This window comes from Aedes albopictus, chromosome 3, assembly GCF_035046485.1.
Source record: "Aedes albopictus strain Foshan chromosome 3, AalbF5, whole genome shotgun sequence".
Lineage (NCBI taxonomy): Eukaryota > Metazoa > Arthropoda > Insecta > Diptera > Culicidae > Aedes > Aedes albopictus.
Window position 1 is genome coordinate 299,269,025 of NC_085138.1, and position 26,222 is coordinate 299,295,246.

A 26,222-nucleotide genomic window follows, 5' to 3' on the forward strand; every position below is an offset into this window, starting at 1 on the left:
CATCCAGGTCTCCCAAGTGTCGAATTGGTTTGGGAACAAGCGCATCCGCTACAAGAAGAACATCGGCAAGGCCCAGGAGGAGGCGAATCTGTACGCCGCCAAGAAGGCCGCCGGTGCCTCACCGTACTCGATGGGCGGCCCGCCAAGTGGTGCGGCCACTCCGATGATGTCGCCCGCACCCGCCCAGGACTCGATGGGTTACTCGCTCGGGTCCGGCGGATACGACCAGCAGCAGGCGTACGACGGCAGCATGGGGTACGATCCGATGGGTGGCCACCAGGATCTGAGTCCTTGAGATGCGGAGTACTAGAGCGGCGCTGCTGTAGCGGAGCGCCAGTCTGTCTGTCTGATCCGGCGTAGTAAAGCTTAGTAAGTTAGAGTGAGTCCTAACCGATGATGATGAGGATGAGAGTGCGTACGAATACAGTAGTGGATAAAATGATAAGCACCGCTTTTCGCCCTCCTCTTTGAATGGTGGATGGAATGCAGTGTAGGCAACTGGTAGAAATTATCCTAGTTTAGTTCAAATTCGGGCCAGAGCGAGATAGGGATTCTGGGTTTAATTGTATGAAGCAGTTAGGTCCAGGATCAATAATGGAGTAAAAGATTGATTTGTTTAAGTTTGAAACACTCAAAAGTGGGTTAGTTTTACGTTAAGGAACGATTATTTAAAAGCAGTAGTTATTTAAATTATATCTCATGAAAAACGTTCACCATTTGCATCAATCGGGTAACTAATGAATCGATTATTCTTTTTGAAAATAAGAGGACGAATTGAGGCAGTGATTGCTTCATTCGTCGACGAATACGTACAATTTCTCCCAGAAGGTGATTCTAGTGGTCGTCCTATCTCCCCGCCGCTCCACGGATTAGTGAAATTATACATAAATCAACGCTGCAATAATTTTAGTTATTTACACTATGGGAAGCGCATTTCTATCCTACTTTTACAAACATCCGCCCAGATGCCAACAGCAGCGTCTTGTTTATATTTAATGCGAGCGCATACACTACGAAAGCCTAAACAAATCACACCGTTCGGTGTTTGCATTCGATTCGAGATTGATTGATTTGCGTGCTTGGTTTGGGCATTTTACTACACTACTCTATCGCAATACATCACAACTAAGGTAAGTGGGCCAGTTATGGACATTGTGGTTCTCTATTTGAACATGCTTCGTTTTTTTGAAAATGTTCGTACAAGTTTTAGATGATATTTTTCAAATTTCGTTTGAAAACCTCACGAAAAATATATCCCACAATAATGGACTTCAAGATTTGCTTGATTGATGACAGTAATAGAACCTGTCAAAAGTCCGTGTGAAACATAAAAGTTTGAAAATACTGTAATATGTTAATAATGATCCACTACATCGGTAACTGGTACGCTTACCCTATACCATAGCATTGTTCCTGAAACCCTGTGTGTTTACCTCTCCGCAACAGATTCTCCTAATTGACCTACACGAAATCCACTAACGCGAATAAGTAAGCAAGCAAGCAACGTTAAGAATACTTCAATTCTACCGATAGAGCATAGTTTAAAAAGGAAACAAACTATTGTGTATACCATTAGACGATAGGGAAAAAAAGAGAAACACAAAACGATACTATTACTGTAAGTCTCATGATCCAACGCAATGATCCGGCTCACAGCCGGCAATGGAGAAACAAACATCCACCATTATCCAAGTTGGCCATCAACGTGGCCCTGATAAAGCCCATTCGGGGTCTATCCCGGATGGGTCAGCCACACTCACATAAATATACGTAAATTAAATTAGATCAGAGTTAGTGCAACCAGAAGATTATGCTACAAAATTATTTTCTTTGTCTAGCAAATTTGGAACACATCCAAACAAAGCTATTTTTAGAGTAGACTGCATTTGGAGCATTTTCATTTCTTCCAACTTGAAAATGAAAAACCTTGTAGACGAATAAAAAACAGAATTACATACTCTTCAATCCACACTAGAAAGGAAACCAACCAACACAAGAAAACACACACAACAAGTATACAATTTTCAAAGTTTTTAAAAACTTTTCGAAACGATCAAAAAAGAAGTAAAATCGAAACCCAGTTATACGATTCGCTATACCAAAATTTAGCTCTATCCCCGCCAGAAAGGATTTGTACTTAAAAGTTATAGAGTCGCAGCAAAAAAAAACTAGCAACCTTGTCATTTACACTAACATAAACCACAGAAGGTGTGCATGTGTGTGAGCCTGTGACAGCAACGCTAAACCTTTAAACCCATACACAACCACACACGCTGAGAACAAACAAAAAATATTGACAATATGTGCAAGCGAACGGCAAAATGCTAAACGGGACAAAGACTAGATTCGAATACTTCCCTATCATTCTTGGTTTTATGACGGTTTTGGATCAGTCTAAAAACCAAATTTCGGTCCTCAAAACCGTGATAAAACCCTAAATAGTTCTGGGAATGACACCAGACGGAATCTAGCATTAGCTCGAATCTCCCTGAGGAAACCTGTGTGACAATTTAGAGAACGCGAGTTGATGAAACAAAAAATTAAGCGAACAAATCATTTGTATACGATATAATAATAATGAAAAAAAACTATTGATTAATAAAAAAAGTTTGAAAATATACTATTTAAAGCTACCAATTATTAATGAACAAAAACTATTTTCCAATCATTTTAATAGAAAATTTCAGTTTCGGGAAAAATATAAAACATCAAGAGAGAAAAAAAAAAACAAAATTAAAGTAATATCTAGTGGCTTTCTACCGTGTTAAGATATGGCAAACGATCCGACGACGACGACATCTACCGCGCAAATCAGGTTTTAAGTTCCCTAACTTGCCAGGATCGAAACTTCTGGCAGCACTTCTAAACAGCGCAAGAGTGCTTCTCAGGAAACCCCTCCCTTCAAAAGAATTTCGATCGATGGTAATCTTCACGAGCCCGTTCACCGCTGGAAAAACAAACATCAGAACATTATTCGCATGTATTCTCGTTACGCACTCATTTGTTCCGCTTTCGTTTTTTGTTTATGGTTGCTGTTCATCAATTTGGTTGTGCGCGTTGCGCGAGTTCTTAGTGTGACTCTTTTTGTCATCATTTGACTTAGTGTTCGTGTTGTTCTTCTTTGGTTTCTGACACTGCAATTGATATCCACTTTAATTAAGTTAGCCAGTATACAGCGCAGTGTTCGATGCAATATTTTACTTTCACTTTGCATGCATTTATTTGATTGGATACCATTTTGTTTTCCGATATCATCCACACACAAACAAACAAAAACTCCCGTTGGAGGAGAAATAACAAACTGCATAGAACAAACTATGGTGTCTCTTGAGAAAAATTGAGAAAAAAATGAAGAAACGAAAGTATGTATACGAAAACGATTTAAAAATCTATTAAATCTATTAAATTTAAATTTTATGTGTACTTAATTATAAATAACTGAAGGAAGAAATTCAACAACAACAAGAACAACAGCAACAAACAACAAGAACAAAATTAACACAAATGTGAAAACGAAGGATGAAGTGAAAACCTACATTAATAATTAACACTAGTAAAGATATGAAGTAATATGATGAAGTATAAGAAAAAAGTACATAAAAGGAAGCGCAAACGATTATTTTTATTGATTTTGATGACAAACCAAATCCAAGTTTTTCTTCACCACTGATCAATCAATCTTCAACAATTTCGTCAAAATTTCTCCATGCACTTCCTCAGTACAGTTATTTCCATTTACATGAAGTATAACGCAGTTTTGTCGCTCTAACGAAGCTTCCACCGCGGTATAATGCATGTCATAAAAGTCGAACTGCAAAATTAAATATTGTTTTTATTAAGCTTTCAAGTTTTCTAAAGCAAACATCTTACTTCTGCCTGCAATACGGACTCTTTCAGTTGAAGTACCTCATCGTCAATTTGAGCACCATTCTTCCTCATTTGATTTAGTTTTCTCTTCCAACAAAGCCTCGAATTGGTGTGCAATTCGATCACCCTACAAAGATACTGACTTTAGAACCCCATTCAGGGTTTCCAAACATTATTAGTTAATACTTTTTCGGCGCGATCAACAGATGGTACAAGTTTTCAACATCCTCGGCGGTATTGGGAAAGTCCACTAGCACCCAGCCAAATTGAAGGCAATCCGGTTCCAAGAGACGCTTCTGAATAATCGTTGCAAGGAGATCCGAAGTGTGCGCATTATCCTCCAGACCAATCTCCAGTGTTTTCTTGAACAGATTTTTATCGCATCTTGCGGCGTTTATGAGATCAGTCGCTGAAACTGTGTAAAAACAAGCTTATTTTCGCCTTATTCATAATACTTTGTTTCAAAGTGCCTACCAAGTATCAAATCAAGGCGATTGGCTAACAATCGTGCCTGGCGATGTTTTCCTGATCCGGGACGACCCATTATCAGAATTCTTTCGATATATTTTACTCGAGAATGATCGGGATGCAGTGCCATTTGTCTCATGGAGTTCTTTAAGCTGACCGCGATAGGAAGAACTGTTCTTGTTTCGGTAGCTTTCATACTGGATAAGTTGTGGTTTAGATCGAATCGTTTGTTTAGATGAAACTCCCTCTGAATAAGTTTATGCGAGATGTCACTTGGATGACCTGAATAATGAGATATGTAGTGTGTTGAGAATATGGGGTACACTCTTCAATAACTGATTGATGAACATAATGTGCCAATAAACGATAACCCCGTTGAAGACGCGTTCTATAAATGTTTCGACAACACATCAGAGCGGTTAAGATGACTTACGGAGAACTATTGATAAAGGAAGCCTTCACTTGAGTGAACTGTAGTGTCTGGTATCCAGTAAAATAGAGAGCGAAAAAGAAACAAGAGCAGCCGACAAATCAATTTAACCCTGGAAAGATGTTGGGGTCAATATAACCCAGACAGGCTCGCAGAACGTGCACCTAGCTTAACATCCTAGGAGGGTTAGAATAGAAAAAAGGTATTATGAGGAGAATGTCATAACTGAGGTAAGGAACTAAATGATATGCGGATATTTTACAAAACTGTCAACGACAGTCAGTGTGAAGGCAACTTGTGAACAGATAAGCTATGGTAACTGCCAGGAGGAAAGATATTTATAACTGTATCAGGTATCAGAAGGCCGGTTCTAGAGGCACATTATCCTCATTTGTGTTATGGTCATAATAAAAGCCAATTCTATCATCTACCTGAGAAGAAAGGAAGCAAATTACTATTAGGATAGGAATAGGGACAGGTAGGGAAATAGGAAAAGATAGCCTGGAAGAGGATCAAAGGGAATAGTTGTGCTAAGAAATGCATAATACCTCCCCATCTCTATGTGTTGCTAGTTGGGTGTCCAATGTATTTTGAAGTATGGGTCGCAATATCTGTAAATCTTTGGATATTTTTATTGTGACGGATGCTCGCGGAATATTATCTACGCTTCTTTTAGAGCCTCAGACTACAATTTTGATAACATAGCAACATTCACTTGGTGGTCTAGGTCATCCTCCACCAGGACTTTCTTCAGAAATAATTGCTAATTCACCTAGGAATTCATCAAGGGATTCCTTCAGAAATTCCTACACGGTGTTCTCCACAAATTCACCCCGGAATTATACCTACAGGGGTTCTTCCAGGAATTCCTCACAGGGATTCCTCCTGACATTCCTTAAAGGATTCCTTACGGAATTCTTCCAGGAATTGTCCATAGGATTCCACCTCAAATCCTTCCAGTGATGCCTCCAGAAAATCATCCAGGATTCAAACAAGAATTCATCTAGGGATTCCTCCTGCAATTTATCCATGAAATCCTGCAGGGATTCATCCCGGAATTTCGCCAGGAAATCCTACAGGGAATCCACCAGGAATTCCTCCTAGGATTCCTCCGGGTATTCCTGCAAGGGTTCCTCCCTGAATTCCTTCAAAGTTTCCTCCAGGAATTTCTGCAGGGATTCCTCGAGAAACTCCGCCACGGATACAATCACAAATTTATTCAAAAAATCCTTCAGGGACTTCTCAAGAAATTCATCAAGAGATTCTTCCAGAGCTTCCGCAGGGAACTCCTTCAGGAATTCCTCAACTAATTCCTCCTTAATCTCTACCCGTAACAGCCCTCCAAGAAATTCTCTAGAAATTCCTCCAAGGATTCCTCCAGATTTCCTTAATGAATTTCACCACAAAATACTTTAAAAATTCTCCCAGGAATTCCTCCAGGGATTCCTTCAGGAATTCCTCAAGGAATTCATCCAGGGATTCCTCCAGGAATTCCTTCAGGATATATTCCAGAAATTCATCAAGCAAATCCTCCAGGATTTTTTAGGAATTACGCTACGAATTCTTCCACAATTTGTTACAGGAATTCCTCTGGGGATTGTTCCGACAAATACTACAGGAATTCCTACAAGCAATATTCCAGATATTCCTCCAGGAATTATTCCATGAATTCCTCCAGAAATAACTGCAGGAATTTCTACAGGAATTGCTATGGGAATTACTCCAGAAATTCCTGCAAGAATTCTTCCAGGAAATTCTCCAGGAATTACTCTAGCGAATCCTACAGGAATTCCTCCAGGCATAATACCAGGATTTTCCTGAAAATACTTTAAGAATTCCTCCCGAAAATATTCCAGGATTTATTTTAGGAATTCTTCCTGAAATTACTTCATGAATTTTTACAGGAAATACTCCAGGAAGTCCTCCAGAAATTCATCTAAGAAATACCCCAGGGAATTCTTTAAAAAATCCTTCATAAATTACTACATACATCAATTGTTCCAGGAAATATTCGAGGAATTCCTCCAGGATTTCCTCCAGAAATTACTTTCAGAAATTCTTGAAGAAATACCTGGAAGTATTCTTGTAGGTATTCTTGGAGAAATTCCTGAAAGAATTCGTCAAGCAATTGCTGGAGAGATTCTTAGTGGAATTCTTGAAAGAAGTCTTGGAGGTTCCTGAAGAATTCCTGAAGAAATTCTTGGAAGTCAATTCTGGCAGGAATTGTTGGAGGAATTCTTGGCGGATGCCTTGAAGGAATTCTTGGAGCATTTCCCGAAGGAATTCTAGGAGAAATTCCTCGGAGGATTTCTGTTGGTAAATTTCTGAAGGATTTCCTGGAACAATTCCTGAAGATATTTATTGAAAAATTACTGGAGGTATTGCTAGAGGAGTTTATAAAGGAATCCCTGGCCAAATTCTTGGAGGGATTCTTGGAGGATTTTCTTGAGAAATTCTTGGTGGAATTCCTGGACGAATTCTTCGAGAAATTCCTGAAGATATTATAAGAGGAATTTCTGGAGGAATTCCTGGAGGACTTCCAGATGGAAATTCCGGAGTAATTTCTGGGGCAATTTCTGGAGAATTTCCTGGTATAATTCCAAAAAGAGGTTCCTGGACAAATTCCTAAACGAGTTCCAAGAGTAATTTTCAGAGTAATTCCTGGAGGAGTTCCTGGAGTAATTTCGGGGGGAAGCTTTGGCCAAATCCCTAAGAAATTTTTGGAGGATTTTCTGAGGATATTTCTAAAAGAATTCTTGGACAATTTTTTAGAGTAATTCCAGGGGTATTTTCTACAGGTTTCCTGAAGGATCCTAGAGGTTGTTAGGAGAAATTTCGGGAGGTATTCTTTAAAAAAAAACTTTGAATATCCCTGGAAAAACTCCTGGAAGAGATCTTCGAATTCCGGAAGAAGTTCCTGGAGGGATTCCTGAAGTAATTTCGGTAGGAATTTCTTCAAAAAAATCCGTGACGAATTCCTGGAGGAATTTCTAGAGAAATGTCTGGAAGAAATCTTGGAGGAATTCCTCAAGTAATTTTTAAAATATTTATTGGAGGATTTCCTGCACGTTTCTGGAGGGATTCTTCGAGGAATATCTGGAGAACAACCTAGATGGATTTTTGGATGCATTCCATTAGGAATGCTTGGATAATTTATTGGCGGAAGTCTTGGAGGACTTCCTGGAGAAATTCCTGAAGGAATTCTGGAGGAATGCTTTGAAGAATTCCTGAAGGGATTCTTGGAGATATTCCTGAATAAATTATTTGAGGAATTCCAGAAGGGATTCCTGTAGGCATTTCTGGAGCAATTTCTGGAGGATTTCCTGAAAAATTTTCTTGAAAAATATCCGAAATAATCCCTGGAGAAACTAATTCTTGGAGTATTCCCTGGTGTAATTCCACAAGTAATTTTTGAGGATATCCTAGATATTTTTTAAGGGAATTTCTATAGGAACTTAAAAAAAATTCCCGAAAGAATTTTTGGAATAATGCCTAAAATAATTTCTGGAGGAATTTCAGGAGGATTTCACGGTGGATTTTGGAGAAGTTTTGATGGTATTGCTGGAGAAATTCTAGAAGATCTTGGAGAAAATTCTTAGCAGAAGTCTTGGAGCACAGCATAATCGTGAAAGAATGTTGCTGATAAGAGTTAAAAGAAACAATAGTAGAGCCTTGGGGATTAAGAACCGATTCTTAAACTTCTGCATAATAAACGTACACAGCCCTCACTTCGGAAATACTTATGATAACGAAGGCGCCCAGTTCGAACGCGAGTAGCTGCCCAAGACACGACGTGAAGATCAGTATAGGAGACCTAAACGCTCATATAGGCCAGGAGGAGGAGTTCAGACCGACGATTGGAAACTTCAGCGTCAACTGACGAGCGCAAACGACCTACGACTCATTGATTTCGCCTCCTTCAAAAATATTGGCATACACAGCCTCCCTTATCGTTACACCAGGAGATCACCACAGCAGACGGAATCGCAAATCGACCACGTTCTGATTGACGGATGGCACTTATCTGACATAATCGACCTCAGTACCTATCGTGGCGCTAACATCGACTCCGACCACCTTGAGCGACTTAAGCTACTGGATGTCACCCCAGACCTCAGCATACGCGCAGCGTCGCCAGACGAAGGCGAGCTCGATGTAGCCCCTTTAGAGCACTGCTGGAAAACAGTAAAAGTAGTCATAAACGACGCAACCAAGAGCACAATCGATTACGTGAGAGTCGACGAAACGAATGGTTCGATGAGCAGTTCAGAGCGATTTTGAATGAGAAGAACGCAGTACGGGCGGTAATGCTGCAGCAAGGAACCCGGCAGAATGTGGAACATTACAAGCACAAGCAAAAACAGCAAACCCGCCTCTTTCGGGGGGAAAAGCGCCGCCTGGAAGAAGCGGAGTGCGTGGAAATGGAACTGCTGTGCCGTTGTCATGAAACATGGAAGTTCTACGAGAAGCTCGACGGATAATGACGGAGGCCTCCTGACGGACGGACATGAGGTAATCGAACGGTGGAAGCAGCATTTCGACGAGCAATCGAATGGCGAGGAGGTCGTTGTCACAGGAGTCACAGGATCACGACAACGGAGGGAACGACTACGCCAATGCAGCAGAGGACGAAAATGAGCCAACTCCCACGCTGAGGGAAGTTAAGGATGCCATTCACCAGCTTAAAACCAACAAAGTAGCTGGTAAGGATGGTATCGCAGCTGAGCTCATCAAAATAGGCCCAGAAAGTTGGCCACCTGTCTGCACCGGTTGATAATCAGGATCTGGAAAACCGAACAGCTACCGGAGGAGTGGAAGGAAGGGGTAACCTACCCCATTCACAAGAAAAGCGACCATTTGGCATGTGAGAACTTCAGAGCAATCACCAATTTGAATGCTGCCTACAAATTGCTATCCCAAATCATCTTCCATCGTCTGTCATCTAAAACGAATGAGTTCGTGGGAAGTTATCAAGCCGGCTACATCGACGCCCGGTCGACAACTGACCAGATCTTCACCGTACGGTAAATCCTCCAGAAATGCCGTGAATACCAGGTCCCAACCCATCACCTGTTCATCGACTTCAAAGCGGCATACGACAGAATCGACCGCACAGAGCTATGGAAAATCATGGACGAAAACGGCTTTCCTGGGAAGCTGACAAGATTGATTAAAGCAACGATGGACGGTGTGCAAAATTTCGTAAGGGTTTCGGGTGAACTATCCAGTTCATTCGAATCTCGCCGGGGACTGCGACAAGATGATGGACTCTCATGCCTACTCTTTAACATCGCTCTGGAAGGTGTGTTGCGACGAGCCGGGCTCAACTGCCGAGGAACGATTTTCACACAATTCGGTCAATTTGTGTGCTTTGCGGACGACATGGACATTATTGCCAAAACATTTGGAACGGTGGCAGAGCTGTACACCCGCCTGAAACGCGAAGCAGCAAAGGTCGGACTGGCGGTGAATGCCTCAAAAACAAAGTACATGCTGGTAGGCGGAACCGAACACAACCGGATCCATCTGGGTAGTAATGTTACGATAGACGGTGATACCTTCGAGGTGGTGGAGGGATTCGACTGCCTCGGATCCATACTGACGGCTAACAACTTTGTGAGTCGTGAATTCCAAAGGCGTATCATCAGCGGAAATTGGGCCTACTACGGGCTCCAGAAGAAGCTGCGCACCAAATGCACAATGTATAAAACGCTAATACGACCGGTGATCCTCTACGGACACGAGACATGGACCATGTTCGAGGAGGACCTGCAAGTAATTTTCGAGCGACGCGTGCTAAGGACGATCCTCGGCGATGTCCAGGAGAACGGTGTGTGACGGAGAAGGATGAACCACGAGCTCGCTGCACTTTACGGCGAACCCAACATCCAGAAGGTGGCCAAGGCCGGAAGGATACGGTGGGCAGGGCATGTTGCTACTGATCCGATTGGCACAAGACGTGAAGTGCAGAGAGCACGATGGCCGGACCAGGTGGAGCGTGACCTGGCGATCATTGGGCACGACCGAGGATGGAGAGCGGCTGTTACAAATCGAGTATTGTGGCATACTATTGTTGATTATGTGTTGTCTTGAATGTAATGTTGAGCAAATAAATGTATGTATGTTAATGTTGAATTACCAATAAAAATCATATTTGTTTTGTCTAGCCCGAACCGTTTCATTTGGTGAGACAATTTTTCTATCCGCTTTTTCGAAATAGGGCTTTTCATTGAAATAACTGGAGAACCATGAATTCTACTGCAAACCTTTGCGATTTTTGCCATATCTGTAAAGTAAATTTGTTTATCATAAAAATGTGGACCTGGACATCAATTCAAATTGTATACCAGAATTTTGAGGGCATTCTACAACAACGTTAACCCGCCGGTACTTATCAGCCACTTTTTGTATGTTGCTTGCTATGAAGTCACGCACGTCATCAGGGCGCTTCAGGTCCAGCAGAACCATCAAATCCTACAAGATTGGAAGGTTAAAATCGCTAAATCAATGCGTGTATCTTACATGTTCGTACAAAAAATATCTCAAATATGTGATGCTGCTCAAAATATAGCATCACTTCGGTCGGGTAGTGAACCGTGTGGAATATGTTGACATCACGAATCAACGGATTGGCGGCAAGCACTTCCATATTGGAGGATTTTGTTGAAATTTCCAAGTGTTTAGAATGTTTGGAAGGTTCGGAAACTGTCTCCGAGACAGTCAAACAATAATTTCTAGGCCTACTACTAATCGCAGCTATTTACGCATCCCAGGACCAACTCACGATACAAATAGAAGACGTTTATTGCAGAATTTGGAGATTTATGGGTAATACGCTGTACGCTGATCGCAAGAAATTTCTTGGCCTATCTCGATGCGTGGAAAATTCAGGCAAGAAATAGCTCAAGAAATGAGAAAGCGTCGCTTTATTTCGGATCCTAGTACGGAGCTGAAACGAAACATCAAATCAGATGGGGCTTGCTGTGTTAAATTTCTTGACCATTCCGGTCACGGAAAAATAATGCACTGAACGAAAATTACTTGAGCGATTCCGTTTGTAGTGCATAGCTCGCATTCCACACAATAGGCCATATGAATAAAGCTGAGTAAATACTCTTTACTCAGATCTCTGTGAAGTTTCACAGAGATTTGCTCCACGTCTTCACAAAGATTTAGTAAAGAGTATTTACTCAACATTATTCATACGGCCTAATGTATTGACTAGTTTTGCTTCCAAAGTTAAAAATTGTGCTTTACCTAACTTCACATTTAATCGCCCATTGTGTTCATACTGATTCAAAAGAAAATCTCTTCTAACTGTTCAGGCGCAAAATTTCCCAACAATGGCATGGACGAGTTGTTATAGTTTCTCATACTATTTTACTATAGCACGGTAAATGATGCATATTTTCCGTAATTTAGTTCCCATTGAGATCACTAGACTTTGCCCAGCAACTCGTATCCCTATCTCCCCGTGGTACCAGCCGGGCTGCGAGCAACATCAGGGAGGATCGGGTAACCAATCCCGGTGGAAACTCCGGTCGTAGGTTGACAGGGAAGGGAGAGTTTGCTTCTGCAAACCAAAGTGTATGTTCTACCGGAGGAGTGGAAGGAAGGGGTAATCTGCCCCATTCACAAGAAAGGCGACCATTTGGAATGTGAGAACTTCAGGGCGATCACTATTTGGAATGCTGCCTACAAAGTGCTATCCCAGATCATATTCCATCGTCTGTCACCTAAAACAAATGAGTTCGTGGGAAGTTATCAAGCCGGCTTCATCGACGGCCGGTCGACAATGGACCAGATCTTTACCGTACGGCAAATCCTCCAGAAATGCCGTGAATACCAGGTCCCAACGCATCACCTGTTCATCGACTTCAAAGCGGCATACGACAGTATCGACCGCGCAGAGCTATGGAGAATCATGGACGAAAACGGCTTTCCTGGGAAGCTGACTAGACTGATTAAAGCAACGATGTGTGCAAAACTGCGTAAGGGTTTCGGGTGAACTATCCAGTTCATTCGAATCTCGCCGGGGACTGAGACAAGGTGATGGACTCTCATGCCTACTCCTCAACATCGCTCTGGAAGGTGTGATGCGACGAGCCGGGCTCAACTGCCGGGGAACGATTTTCACACAATCCGGTAATTTATGAACACTGTACACCCGCCTCAAACGCGAAGCAGCAAAGGTCGGACTGGTGGTGAATGCCTCAAAAACAAAGTACATGCTGGTAGGCGGAACCAAAAACGGCCGGATCCGTCTGGGTAGTAATGTTACGATAGACGGGGATACCTTCGAGGTGGTGAAGGAATTCGTCTACCTCGAATCGTTATTTACTGACGGCTGATAACTATGCGAGTCGTGAAATTTGAAGGCGCATCATCAGCGGAAGTCGGGCCTACTACGGGCTCCAGAAGATGCTTCGGTCTAAAAACGACTCACCCACGCACCAAATGCACCATGTACAAACGCTAACAAGACCGGTGGTTCTCTACGGACCGTGCTCGAGGAGGACCTGCAAGCATTCGGAGTTTTCGAGCGACGCGTGCGAAAGGACGATCTTCGGCGGTTGCAGGAGAACGGTGTGTGGCGGAGAAGGATGAATCACGAGCTCGCTGCACTTTACGGCAAACCCAGCATCCAGAAGGTGGCCAAGGCCGGAAGGATACGGTGGGCAGGGCATGTTGCTACTGATCCGGTTGGCATAAGACGTGGAGTGCAGAAAGCACGATGGGCGGACCAGGTGGAGCGTGACCTGACGAACATCGTGCGTGGCCGAGGATGGAGAGCGGCAGCCACAAATCAAGTATTGTGGCGTACTATAGTTGATTATGTCTTGCCTTAAATGTGATGTTGAGCAAATAAATGTATGTAGGTTCAATTACCAATAAAAATCGTATTTGTTTTGTCTAGTCCGAACCGCTTCAATTGGTGAGACAATTTTTCAATCCGCTTTTTCGAAATGGGGCTTTTCATTGAAATAATTGGCGAACGATGAATTCTACTGCAAACCTTCGCAATTTTTGCCACATCTGTAAAGGAAATTTGTCTATCCTAAAAATGTGGACCTAGACAATGATTCAAATTGTATACCAGAATTTTGAGGGCATTCTACCACGACGTTAATCTTCCGGTACTTATCCGCCATCTTTTGTATGTTGCTCGCTATAAAGTCGCGCACGTCGTCAGGGCGCTTCAGGTCCAGTAGAACCATCAAATCCTACAAGAACGAACGGTCAAAATCGTTAAATAAATGCGTGTATCTTACATGTTCTTACAAAAAATATCTCAAATATGTGATGCTGCTCAAAATATAGCATCACTTCGGTCGGGTAGTAAACCGTGTGGAATATGTTGACATCACGAATCAACGGATTGGCAGCAAGCACTTCCATATTGGTGGATTTTGTTGAATTTTCCTAGTGTTGGACTGGAAGAAAGTCAAACATTAATTTATAGGCCTACTACTCACTGTAATAAAACTTCAGATTTGTTTTCTGGTCTAATTGTGTACAAACTACCTACTTCCAAAGAAAACTTTTTTTATTTAGCTGTTCAGGCAAAAAAATCCCAGACTTTCCCTACAACGTGCCCTACAATGATGGTATGGACAAGGTGTTTAAGGTGAAATGGGACGCCGTGTTATTTTTCCTATCTTGCCTCTCTTTCTAACAATTTGCCTCGCGATTTTGAAGATGGTAATCTCGAGTTCTATCGCACTGAAGATGCTGAAAAACAATCAGCATATGCACTGCAAGTGAGCAAACACAATGATAGGTTTTTGTTGCAAAATATGAAGTAGAATCTGAGATTACCATCTTAGTAGCAACAGAGCAATGGCGGATATTTCCCCCACCGTCCCGTTCGTCCTTAAGTTTCTCATATGTTTACTATGGTACGGAAAATGATGGATATTTTTCGTAATTCAGTTCCCATTAAGATCACTAGTCTTTACAACTTCCATCCCTATTTTCCCGTGGTACCAGCCATGCTGCGAGTAACATTGGGGAAGATCGGGTAGCCAATCCCTATTGGAAATTCGGTCGTAGGCTGACAGAGAAGCGAGAATTTGCTTTTGCAAACTTGAGCGTTTGTTCTCCAGGAGCAGCTTATTAGCGTCGTAGTGGCAGATAAGGACTTCAAGCTCAACTGTGCACTATGGTCCTCCGGAAAGTAGGTGGCTAGTGACCGCAGATCTGCGGGCAAACTTTAAATATCGTAAATATGAATTGCAACGGAAAATCAGCAACAGATCCAACACCAATGACAACGACCCCAGCAAACAAAATGAACTGGCGATTGGAAACTCTATTCGTGGAACTGCCGATCTCTCACTTTCGTAGCTTTCTCACGAGTTCAGTATGCGTGTGCGACCATTACTTTATTCGGCAATGATAAATTAAATTAATTAATTATCGATTTTTGCGGCTTAACCAGCCGAATGGAAGTTTTACTTAATTCCAAAAGCTAGACTTTACAAATACTGATGTGAGTGTGAAATGGACAAATTGAGGTGAAATTTGCGAAAAACTTACTCGTCCTCTCGGTGAGAATCGAACTCACGACTCCTACTCACTAGACAGGCGCGTTGCCGCTACGCTACGAGAAGACTCGAAGACGTAGTGACTAACCTGAATTCAAGTTCAACTCGAAATTCGGAGGTTATATTTTTCACAAACTGCACTTCTTTCGGATGGATTAGATGTACATCCACACTACGCATCTCTCGAATGAACTTCTGCACGAATTTATGCTGACATGCTTACCCAGGTAACCAATAAGCATTTGAATAAGCCGTATTTCTGGTTTATATATGCATTCGGCCAGCTTACTGCTGTATCATAGCAGTTGGACTGCTAAACTGCCCTATAATAAGAGTTCAAATGCTACTTAAAATCTGACAGCAGTTTCGTAGAATTTTAAATGCACGGATTGTGCTGGTCAACAGGCATCATAACTGCTACATTATTGCCATGAAACTACTAAACGAGATGAGTGATGCTAGAATCACAACGCATTTCCACTTCCTAATGTACGTGCCACGGCTGTAGAAACCATCATCATTCGCATGTCCAGTCACTCATAGGTAACAACGAATAAAACCAATGGGAAAACATACTTTGGCATATCAATGGATTACTAAAATAACTAAAACGGCCGCTATGGAAAGAACAGATAGCGCCACCGTAGCCTTGTGTGTTTGACATAACTCCACTGCTGTCACAATGTTAATGTCCATATACGGTGGCGCCTCTGTTTACATGCGGTGAACGCTGGAAAAGTTGGCTTCATTGATCCATTCCAAGGTTGGTTTCCAGTGATCGATTTTATTTTCATCACCTGCCGAGCTCATAAACGAAGCAACTGCTGGTGTAATACTCATGACTTAAGGCCGGACGGGACGGTGGCTGAATCGTCCGGCATTGCTCTGTTGTTAAAAAGATGCAAATCTCAACTTCTACTTAATATTTTCGACTAGAAATTTGATCGTTCATTTGCTCACTTTCGGTGCACAATCGACTAAAGTTTCAGCTACGTCAGTGCTGTAGAAATTAACATTTCCTTCCTCAAAATCGCGAGGCAAATTGTTAGAAAGAGAGGCAAGATAGCAAAAATTACACGTCGTCCCGTGCGGCCTTAAATAGAACAAAAATCCAACGCGCTTTATCTGATCATCTATACCTTACCCTGTAGCGCGGTTCAGCACCAACGTCAACCCGAGGATCCAGGGATCGAATCTCGATCTGGCCGAAAGCAGCAATAAAACAGCCACAGCAGTTCAGGACGTGCCCCAAGCCTCAAAATTTCCACAGGAGAGTGAGAAAAAGAAAGAGAAAGGGAAGCCGTTAAATGGGCAGGGGAAAATATTTGTTTTTATTTTTGACAATGTTGGGGATAGGGAGGGGATAAGCATTTAATTAGCCGTACTGGCGCATATACGGCAGATTGCTGTAAAGGCGCATATAGTGCCGAATTAATGCCATTTTAACTGCCTATTGGTTACCTGGGTACTCTCACAGAAAATTTGAAGTCTGAGCGGTGCCGACACCTCTCAAACGTCAAATTTCGTGTGAGAGTAAGCAGGCCAGTATAAATTCGTGCAGTAATGCATATGTAAAGCCTAGGCGAGAGCGCATTGTTTTTAATGTGTCGAAGAGATCACGTGATGAGCGGAAAGCTTCCAACGGGTCGCGACGTGCTCAAACGTCGCTAGACTTTACAAATACTGGCGTGAGTGTGAAATGGACAAAGGCTATACATAGACAATAGATGCGTAGTGTGGATGTATATATTTATCTAATCAATCCGAAAGGGGTGCAGTTGGTGAAAAAGATAACTTCAGAATTTCGAGTTGAACTTGAATTCAGGTTAGTCACTACGTCTTCGAGCCTTCTCGTAGCGCACGGTGTGTTGAAACAGGCATATTATCGAACTTGCATGAACCTAAAATCTTTTTTCGTTAAGCCTTCACCGCGTAGAGATTCTGGAGGGTAGAAAATCTGTCATCAGGAAAAAAATAAATAAAACTGATTTTCGTATTTTACCATTTTTTTTTTCATTTAAGTTTGTGTTACGAAAGAACAGTTAAGTTAAACTACTCTTCAAAAGCCACCATTCCAATAATAATTTTAACCCATAAAGTGAAACATACGTAGAACATTTTACAACGAATACTAAGTTGTTTAAGACGTTCGTTCTACATGACCAGCCCACTAGAGTCTGCCAAAATTCATATATCAGATATTTGAATAGAGCATAAATTGTATGACCTCTATGTGAAGATTCTGCATCTTATCTCTTGTTGAATTTTGTTCATACATAGCCCGGAAAAGCTTATAGGATGTAAGCTTTGGTCAGACAATAGTCAGGATACACATTAACGAGTTTATCATTTTGTCACTGCTTAAATAATATCTTTCGTGGGGATGTGTGGTCGGTCACGTAAATAAAAACATTGACAGTAATTGAAAAATGAGAAGGATCTCTGACACACTTCATTGTTACATAGATTGAGATAATAATAAACATGACACATAAGATTGGCGTAGCTAAAAAGTATTTATATTTATAAGTTTACCATTCACATACAACTGTTTTCTGTAATTTTCATATTGCGGCATTTGGTGGGGCAGTGAAAATTCACACTAATGCTATGAGATTAGGGAGAATGGTATTTTGGTGTGAGATTAGGGTACACGGTGTGAGATTAGGGTCTCTCACGCAGTGCCCTAGTGGACAAAAGAGCTGTAAATTAGTAACCTAATTAACAGCTCTTTTGTAACCTAATTAACAGCTCTTTTGTCCACAGGGCACTGCGTGAGAGATTCCAATTGGTGGCTGCACTTACACCTTTGCGTACTTACAGTAGCCTTTGCGCTGCTGTCACTTTTCTACCCTGTCCATGGTAGAATGATGAGCACGATGTTGCTGTGTGGCTCTTGTTCCATTTCCAGAGTTGCCGTTAGCCGATATCCAAGTTTCCGTGCTTTTTAATAAAAAATAAAAAACAACAGACTCAGAGCACAATATACGTCAAATCTCTAGTTATAATCGAAAAACAATCAGTAATGCTCAATTGAACAAAATTAACCAAATAAAAACGAATTTTATCTTCCTATTTAGTAAATACATTCCATGATTTCTGTACTTTTTTTCCTCCCCTGTTGGGGAAATTAAGCCACTGCGTCCAATAGGCAGAACTTTTGTGGCATTAATTTCTGTACTACGTATTTGAGACATCTTTTGTGCCTGTGCAGTTAGCAGCGCTTGTCTTATAGTTGTACAGATCAGACTCGATTATAAGGAGTCGGGTTCTAATGCTTTTCAAATATATAGATATATCTGGTAAACGCAATGCAGAACAAAGCTGAAATTTTGTCTAATTACTAATCAAAGTTAACTTAACAAAATGTCAAAATTTCAATCTTCATACAATATGTTGTTCCTTAGGAAGCTTCAGAATCCGACTTTGGATACTTAAGTCTGACCTATATAATAAATATTAAATTGTGCGTTAGAGCTCTAGAGCGTTAGACAGTCTATATAACCATTTTGTCAAACGGGAAGTTCTATAATAGGCCACTTTTGTGTATTTTGTCTAGTATTAGTAATATACATTATATGTAGGTTCTGGCTGCTTTTTGTATTCGTAATAAATTGTATAAATGTTGAGGTATAACTTTTTTCACAGCCGTCGGATCACTTCGCGGTCTTTGACAAAGTTTTCTGGCATATAGTCAACTACAATAATACCAAAGGGTTTGATCATTGAACGCTTACAGTGCCACCTAGCGGCAAAAATCGAAAACTTAAAATTTCTGCATACATTTGGCCAAGTTTTCCCATACAAACTTCAAGCGTTTTGAGCGCCCTTTTAGGCTCAACCGATTTTGCTCAAATTTTGAATGTAGCTTCTGGGAATCCAAAACAACTGATTTAGGAGGTAAGACTTGGTATTTTTCGAAATTTTTGTTTTTCATATAAGTGTGGGCCACCCTACTGAAGATCTTTCGTGAACCTCAATTAAGGTAAGTTTAAAAGAAAAGAAAGGTGTTTTTTTAAGAATCCCGTATTTTTATTTACAAAATTTAAACAAATCGTGCATTTTATTTACAACTACATATTAAGAGAAATTTTTGAAAAACGTAGTTCTTATATCATTAAGTGTGAGTAGCGGTTGTACGTTCTCAACACCAGCATTACATAGACCTTGGCATAGATCTCGCACCGCGTTCAATGGCCGCATCCTTGCACCAGCCACCAGAAGACGATCGTCAGATCCGGTTATCTCCAGCTTTCGTCGGTTATCTAAACAATTGCATATCAAATCAATGAATCTGTCGTATGGTTCCAGTACTTCGATTGCGTGGCTCACCAAGTACAGCCTGAACGGTAGATTCCCTTGTGCCAACTCGGGTTCCAATGCCAAACTACCATATAAGAAGGAGAAGATGTTCCTTGCATCTGTGGTTACCTTCACTGCATCCTCGTAGGCGTTCAACATCAACAAATAACATGCATAATCCTCTAGCGTATCTGCGAATATGCGGCTCAATATTCCGAAGTTATGCCACGCCCAACTTACTGCTTGCGTGATGAGTAGCTTAGCCTGGAATGGTTTTCTCTTAGCCAGACAGCTTTTGCTTAGTTGACGGAAAACTCCGATGATCGTTTCGATAGAACAAATTCCATCTTCCAGCAGCTGTAGTGCCAGTAGTCCTTCTTGGTAGCTTGCGTTGAATTCACACGTTTCAAAGTAACTTACCGCTAGAGAGCAGTGTGTCTCTACCTTCAAACACTTTGGAATCCCTTCGATCAATCCCAAAAGAGTATGAACCTCTGACATGGTGATAAAGGCCGCCTCATGCCGGTTGGATAGCGCTAAGGCTAGAGCCATAAACTTCGACACCTGCAGCATCATCATCGGTTGTCCTTGTGATTGGGCCTTGGCGATGTTTAGTAATATCACTGCCTCGGCGTACCACGCTGATTCCATGAGAAATGATCCGAAATTTAGTAGAGAGCTGAATCCGAGCAGGTGTTCATCCGGCAAGCCACTGCAGTTGTCTACGAAGTGATTTATATTGTCCACGACGGTCCATACGAAGTTTTTCCTAGATTTTTCCAACCATTGGAAGTATATTGTGAGCTTAATTTGACCACTAGGCTCTTCTCGTAGAATTTTGCAAACCGTGAATGGATTGGACAAAATTTCAGATAGAGGTTCTATGAAATCCGGTTCGTGGCACATGTCGTCCAATACGCTAACCATGAATGGTGTCGATTGTTTTTGGAACTCCACCGATAAGCTCTTATTGGGTGTATTCCAGTTTCCAGAGCTATGCAGTTCCTGTGATGACTCAGAGCTGCTTTGATTTGAGTAGTTTGACTGATGATCCGAGAAGCTATCCATTGTATGATTGATTTAATGCACTACTGTTCGGCGACGACAAGTAAACAACTGATGCTGTATCGGTCATTTCTTTGTGCTTAAATATGATACACACTTCTATTCTAATGTGTACCTATGTGAACAAGAGCGTGGGTACTATAGTTTTATGGCACCTATATTGGTATATACTGTGCACCGTATAGGTAGTTTAGAAGAAATGTTTCTACCGTATAATGTGTGTCGATATGTAGTTGGCCCAACAAAATTTATTCTTGTGGCATAAACAGGTACATTTATCACAGTGTACTACCCAATGTTTTTGCATATATTCGACATTATTATTACCTACCAGGGGTTGACAAAATGATAGGGACAGGCCAATTTTTCACTTATCAAAAAAAGTTCAATATGAGAATGAACACAGCAAAAAGTAGTCAACGGAAAACTTGTGTTATTATAAACAACAAATCAATAATAAATCGCTTTTTGAGTAACTTATCCACCTACAAAGATACAACATATTCAATTCGATCGATTTGATATACTATATGCCAATGATCGGTCCATCCGTTTGGCGCAGAAATTGCAAATTTTAAATTGGTGTTTCAATACGATTTGACATACATTCTTCACAATTTTGGACGAGAAGCTACACCTCTCAAACTGTATTCACTAATCGCATAACGAGAGACGGGTGACTGTTTATCCCTTGAACAAGTTCAACAAACGAGTCCGAAACGTCGGGCTATGCCAAATTAGCCGTTTCAATCTTAGGATCCCAGTAAGGGGAACTGCGGACATAACGCCCCCCGGGGGAAACGCCTTCACGTGATTTCATCATATTGTGGAGGTTTTCGTTAGATACAAGCAAACTAAAACTAAAACTGAGAAGGTTGAGCCCAAGAACGGCAGCTATTGTCGAAAGAAAAACGTGAAAAACGACGATTTTCCACATTCGGGAAGATTCTCTAATTTGCAGCGCACAGAAATTAAGACAATGCGCGCTGATTATATGGAGTCAAGCCATTAAACCACCACGCGCCTCCAACTCCTTCATTTGCCGTTGGGAAGAGTTCGATGGAGCCCCTTGGTCTTTCACAACAAGTCAAAGCGGGAAATGCCAGCGGGCGGTTTGCCTCACCCAAAAAGGCGTTTTGCCTCCTGCAGTTTTCCGGCACCTAAAAAGTAACACTTTTTGAATTGTTTACAGTGGCGTAGCTAGGAATTTGGGGGCCCGGTGCGGAAGCAAATTGGTAGGCCCCCATGAAAATTACATAATGTGTACATATTTTACAATGATAAATCTATACATTTAACTGTCGAATAATCTCACTGTTATATTTTGTACAAAACTTTGAAAAAATCTCGCTTTTTGTACTCAGTATTCTGGCAGTGATGGCCAACGGAAGGTTAAAAATTATCTATCTTATCTTATTTTCTGTTTTCCTTTATGATTTTTTTCGGGAGCGCGAGATTTTTTTATAAGACTTATGCTGAAAATGTTTTAACAATTTATTTAGAAATTGCACCAAATAATCATTTATAAACGCTTTCAAAGATTGCTTTACTTTTTTCTTTAAGAAATTTTTCTTGAAGAATAATTTGTATTCAAGAAACATTTAAGTTGTAAATGCAAGGTTATCATTCGGTATTCCTCTAAAAGCACTCCTTCAGGAATGATATTATTATAGTTAGCCTTATTAATGAGGCTTTCAATTCCTTGGCTGGTTCACCTCAGACATGCAGGAATGTTTTCAATATACTACAGAGTAACTCAAAAGATTCTTGCAAAGGTTTCATCAAGTATTTCTCGAAATATTAGTTCAAGAATCTATCAATTATATTCTGAGGATTCATCTAGAAGATCATCTAAAGAATTCCTTCAAAATTCCAGAAAAAACTGCTACAAAAAATCATCAATGATTCATTTAGAACCAGATGTTCTTCCAAGAAATTACATCGGGATTCCCTCAGAGGAAGAGAAGCCCTTCTAGGGTTTCTTTAAACATTCTTCCGTTTCTTTTTGAGAATCCTCATTCCTTTGGTGATTTTCCATAGATTCTTCAAGTATTTCTCAATTCTTCCCTAAATAACTCTTTTAGATATTTCTCCAATAATTAAACTTGGAATTTCCTCAAGCATTCATCACTTATCTTAGTGTCCTTTTAAAGATTTCTTAAGAATTACTTCCTAAGATAATTTCAGAAATCCCACCAAAAAATCCCTTTTCCAAAAAAAAAATCTTCAAGGATTCTTCAAGAAGTTTTACTAAGAGATTCGTCATAGGATTTCTCCATTAATTAATCAAAATCTCCAAGGATTACTACTGAAGAAATTGAATTAATTAAATTAAATTAATTAAATTAAATTTTTAGATGGACTTCTGTAGGAGGTCTGTAGGAATTCTTTCGAAAAATCCTTCTGGACTTCCTCTAACTAATTTTTCAATATCCATCAACTCTAGGAGTTTCCTCAAGAGTTCCTTTAGGAATTTTTCGTCTGGTCATTTTTCAAAAAAAAAATCTATTTCTCCAGAATTTATGATTGATTCCTCCAGAATTATTACGTTATTTTTTATATAATCCGTGCTCACTTCTAACAAATATACAAAAATAAGAAACAGAACAAAAACGCTTCATTCCATTGTTTTGAGCGGGATAAAAATGGCAGCGTAAATGGCTAAATAGTAAAGTAACAGATATCCTATCTTATCATAACAAATAACTTCTCCAGAAGTCTCTCCAAGGATTTAGGAAATGTTCTAAGGTTATTCAAAATTCTAAAGGATTTTCTTTAAGGCAGCCTTTACAAATTGCTCCCAAAATTCCTTCAGGATTTTTCCAGAGATTTCTTTAGTAATTCTCTTGCGATTTGCCCGAAGATTCGTTCAGATTTTATTCAAGTATTCTCTTAGAGTTTCTTCAATTGATTTCATTCATTCATTCCTAAACTGATTTTTCCAGGTATTTAACAAATAATTTTGTACAAGAAATCTTTTGGGGTCTTTTTATGCAAGGATATCTTCGTGTATTTTTTTAATTACTACTGCAAGGGTTTTCCGGAGATTCTTACACAAATTCCTCCAAGAAATTCCATAGGAATTCCTCCAGGGGATGCATTGAGCGTTTTTGCTGGATTTTTTTAATAAATTTCTGTAATAAGCCTATTCAAGGATTCATAAATTCCTCCAATGAATACTTTAGAAACTCAAAAAAAAAAAGAATTCTTTCAATTCTCACAGAAATTCCTCCTAGAAATTCTATAGAAATTTTTTCATACATTTTTAGGAAATTATTTGTGATCTCTTTTTGTATTTATCTAATTTTTTTTGAAATTCTTTTGGTAATTCTCTTGAGATTTTTCTCGGTCGTTCCGTTGTAAATTCGTGGATTTATTTTTAATTTGCAAAGATGTATCTCATAGAACATCAAAAGTAATAACAGACGGAATTTAATAAAGAATTATCTGAAGAAATTTACAGAGGAATTACCAAAGAAGCTTTTAAAAGTTGCCACTTAAATTTACAAACGAATCGACTAATTAATTTTCAAAGTACCTGTATGTGTGTCTGACAGGTTTTGGGCCGCTGAATCCGAATCCGGGCTCAGATTTGTTTCAGGACGCCACAATTTTGAGCCATACCTTAACGTGTCCGTGTCTTTCAAAAAAAAAAAAAAAAAAATATGCGATTTTGGGCTTTTTTGACTGCAAGCCGTTGAGCATGGAAATATTTTTTTAAGCAATTAAAAGGTTAAATGGTCAATTGACATCTAAATTTACGACTCACGCAAAATATTTCGTTTTATCAAATCAAATTTAAAAGATTTAAGCATTTTATGTTAATATGTAAACTTGCATGCAATTTTTGGGGGGTGGTTTGTATCGTACCTAACATAACCGCGGCCCAAAATCTGTCAGAGACACATTAGTTTGCTCTTGAGACAGACCAAAAGTTAATTTTTGTTACGCTGTGCTATTGAAAGAATTACAATAGTAATTGTCAGGTATATGAGCAAAGGGATTGCTGGTAGAACTTTTAGAGAAATTGCTGAATTCCGTAATAAATTTCCAAATCCAAAGAATTTCAAAAAGTTCTGTCAAAGATATTTTCAAAAATAATAACCTTATTCAACTTTGAATATAATTGCCGAGAAATTCCAAAAGAGTTATGCCGAAATAGTTTTCAAAAACCTTTGCAGAGAAAATTCCAAGAATACTCTTAAAGGAACTTTCGGATCAAATCCAATCAAAGCATTTCCCAAGAATTTGCCAAAAAAAACGCCAAAAGATATTTGAAAGTTTTTTTCAGGTAGCTCACAGAAAACTCACCGAATAAGTTACCAAAAAAATGTCAAATGAATTACCCAATCAATTCCCGTAGGGTTTGGCACAGAAGTTTCCAGTGTTAAAGTTATTCCGAAAGTTATTACCAGAGGTTTTCTCAAACGAATTGTCAAAAAAAAAGTCAGTGAAAAGTTGCAGACGGAATTCCCAACAAAATTTTCGTAGAAATAGAAATCTAAAGAAGTTCGTAGAAATAAAAATCAGAAGCCATTTTTGTAGCATTTCTGAGAATTAGTTGAAGAAGTTTCCAAAAGGAATGCCTAACAATTAATCAAATATATCGTCAGAGGAAATTTCAGAGCAATAGCCGAATGGATTCTCAAATTAATGTTTAAAGATATTCCTTAACGAATCTGTACACGGGTTTCCGAATTAGTTACTGAAAAAAAATTAAAAAAAAAAACCAAAGAAATACTTCAAAAATTGTAATAAATGATGTAAAAATTCTCACAGGAATTGCTCCAAGAGATTCTACTGGAATTCCTCAATGAATCCTTTAGGAATTCTTCCAAGGTTTTTATCAGCTTTTTTTTTCTATTGATACCTTTAACAATTCCTTTAGCGATTACACCAGTTTCGTCCGAATTTCTTTCACGAAACTTCTAACGAAATGTTTCTAACGATTTCTTCAACATTTTTTTCTCAAGTGCGGAGCTCCAAGGACTCTTTCTTGGATATCTTTTACGATTCATCTGGGAAATACTTCAAGGACTTCTTTACAAATTCCTCGAAGATTTTCTGCGAAAGTTGCAACAGCGATTCCTTAGGAAACTTTTTCTTCAATTCCTTGAAGGATTTTCTTCAGTATTATGTAATCCCAAGAACTCTATAAAGAGTTTCTTAAAGATATCCACAAACGATTCCCACATGTTCTCTTCAGCATTTTTTCAGAGGAATACTTTGGAGTTCCTTTAAGATTTTTTTTAGAAACTTCTTCAAGGGTTCTTTTTGCACTGCCTCATACGATTTTTCTTGGAAGCCCTTTCAAGCATTTCTTAAGCATTTGTTCAAGCATTTCTTTAGTAATCATACCTGCAGGGATTTCCTCATAAATTCCTCTAATAATTTCTGTAGAAAATCATTCAAAGATTCCTTAGGCAATGATTTCAAGTCATTTTTCACAATTCGTTCAAGAATCTTTTAAGAAATTCCACTAAAAATTTAATCTTTTCAACAAGGATTTTGTTTTCCAAGTTACATGTAAAGATTCGTTCATG

At 39.8% G+C, this 26,222-nt stretch overlaps 3 protein-coding genes and 1 non-coding gene across 9 annotated transcripts in view; 1 reads left to right on the top strand and 3 right to left on the bottom strand.

Annotated features, from left to right (window-relative positions):
• The window catches only part of LOC109405258 (homeobox protein extradenticle), a 136,890-nt gene extending 133,284 nt beyond the window's left edge, over window positions 1-3,606 (top strand). For both annotated transcript variants that reach the window (XM_019678290.3, XM_019678291.3), the window contains exon 7: window positions 8-3,606. In XM_019678290.3, the coding sequence (XP_019533835.1) occupies window positions 8-295 (288 nt within the window). In that variant the 3' untranslated portion in view covers window positions 296-3,606. The remainder of the gene's footprint in view (window positions 1-7) is intronic.
• LOC109418631 (uncharacterized) lies at window positions 3,598-14,223 on the bottom strand. 5 transcript variants are annotated; one of them, XM_062842224.1, is made up of 9 exons: window positions 14,048-14,222; window positions 13,863-13,989; window positions 13,655-13,801; window positions 11,113-11,239; window positions 10,905-11,051; window positions 4,342-4,617; window positions 4,054-4,282; window positions 3,871-3,994; window positions 3,598-3,811 (listed from the first exon to the last, which is right to left on the bottom strand). In XM_062842224.1, exons 4-9 carry the CDS (start codon window positions 11,231-11,233, stop codon window positions 3,671-3,673), a joined length of 1,038 nt encoding a protein of 345 aa, XP_062698208.1. In that variant the 5' UTR covers window positions 11,234-11,239; window positions 13,655-13,801; window positions 13,863-13,989; window positions 14,048-14,222; the 3' UTR covers window positions 3,598-3,670. The 5 variants fall into 5 exon arrangements, with proteins under 5 accessions (XP_062698208.1, XP_062698209.1, XP_062698207.1 ...); XM_062842225.1 differs by lacking the exons at window positions 13,655-13,801; window positions 13,863-13,989 and having other exon boundaries at window positions 14,048-14,223; XM_062842223.1 differs by lacking the exons at window positions 11,113-11,239; window positions 13,655-13,801 and having other exon boundaries at window positions 14,048-14,221.
• Window positions 14,224-15,307: 1,084 nt separating this feature from the next.
• Window positions 15,308-15,378, bottom strand: Trnat-agu (transfer RNA threonine (anticodon AGU)). The gene has a single exon. It is a non-coding gene; the product is annotated as a tRNA-Thr (tRNA).
• Window positions 15,379-19,342: 3,964 nt separating this feature from the next.
• Window positions 19,343-21,189, bottom strand: LOC109405244 (uncharacterized). The gene is made up of 2 exons (XM_019678276.3): window positions 19,645-21,189; window positions 19,343-19,577 (listed from the first exon to the last, which is right to left on the bottom strand). Exons 1-2 carry the CDS (start codon window positions 20,680-20,682, stop codon window positions 19,554-19,556), a joined length of 1,062 nt encoding a protein of 353 aa, XP_019533821.3. The 5' UTR covers window positions 20,683-21,189; the 3' UTR covers window positions 19,343-19,553.
• Between the last annotated feature and the right edge of the window lie 5,033 nt (window positions 21,190-26,222).

Coding starts and splice junctions, on each gene's coding strand:
- LOC109405244 (XM_019678276.3), bottom strand. CDS start 20,682: ATGGATAGCTTCTCGGATCATCAGTCAAACTACTCAAATCAAAGCAGC. Junction 19,578..19,644: donor TACCGTTCAGGCTGTACTTG/GTGAGCCACGCA, acceptor GCAATTGTTTAG/ATAACCGACGAAAGCTGGAG.
- LOC109418631 (XM_062842225.1), bottom strand. CDS start 14,164: ATGGAAGTGCTTGCTGCCAATCCGTTGATTCGTGATGTCAACATATTC. Junction 4,618..10,904: donor AACAAATATGATTTTTATTG/GTAATTCAACAT, acceptor CTCATTATTCAG/GTCATCCAAGTGACATCTCG. Junction 3,812..3,870: donor AGTCCGTATTGCAGGCAGAA/GTAAGATGTTTG, acceptor TTAATTTTGCAG/TTCGACTTTTATGACATGCA.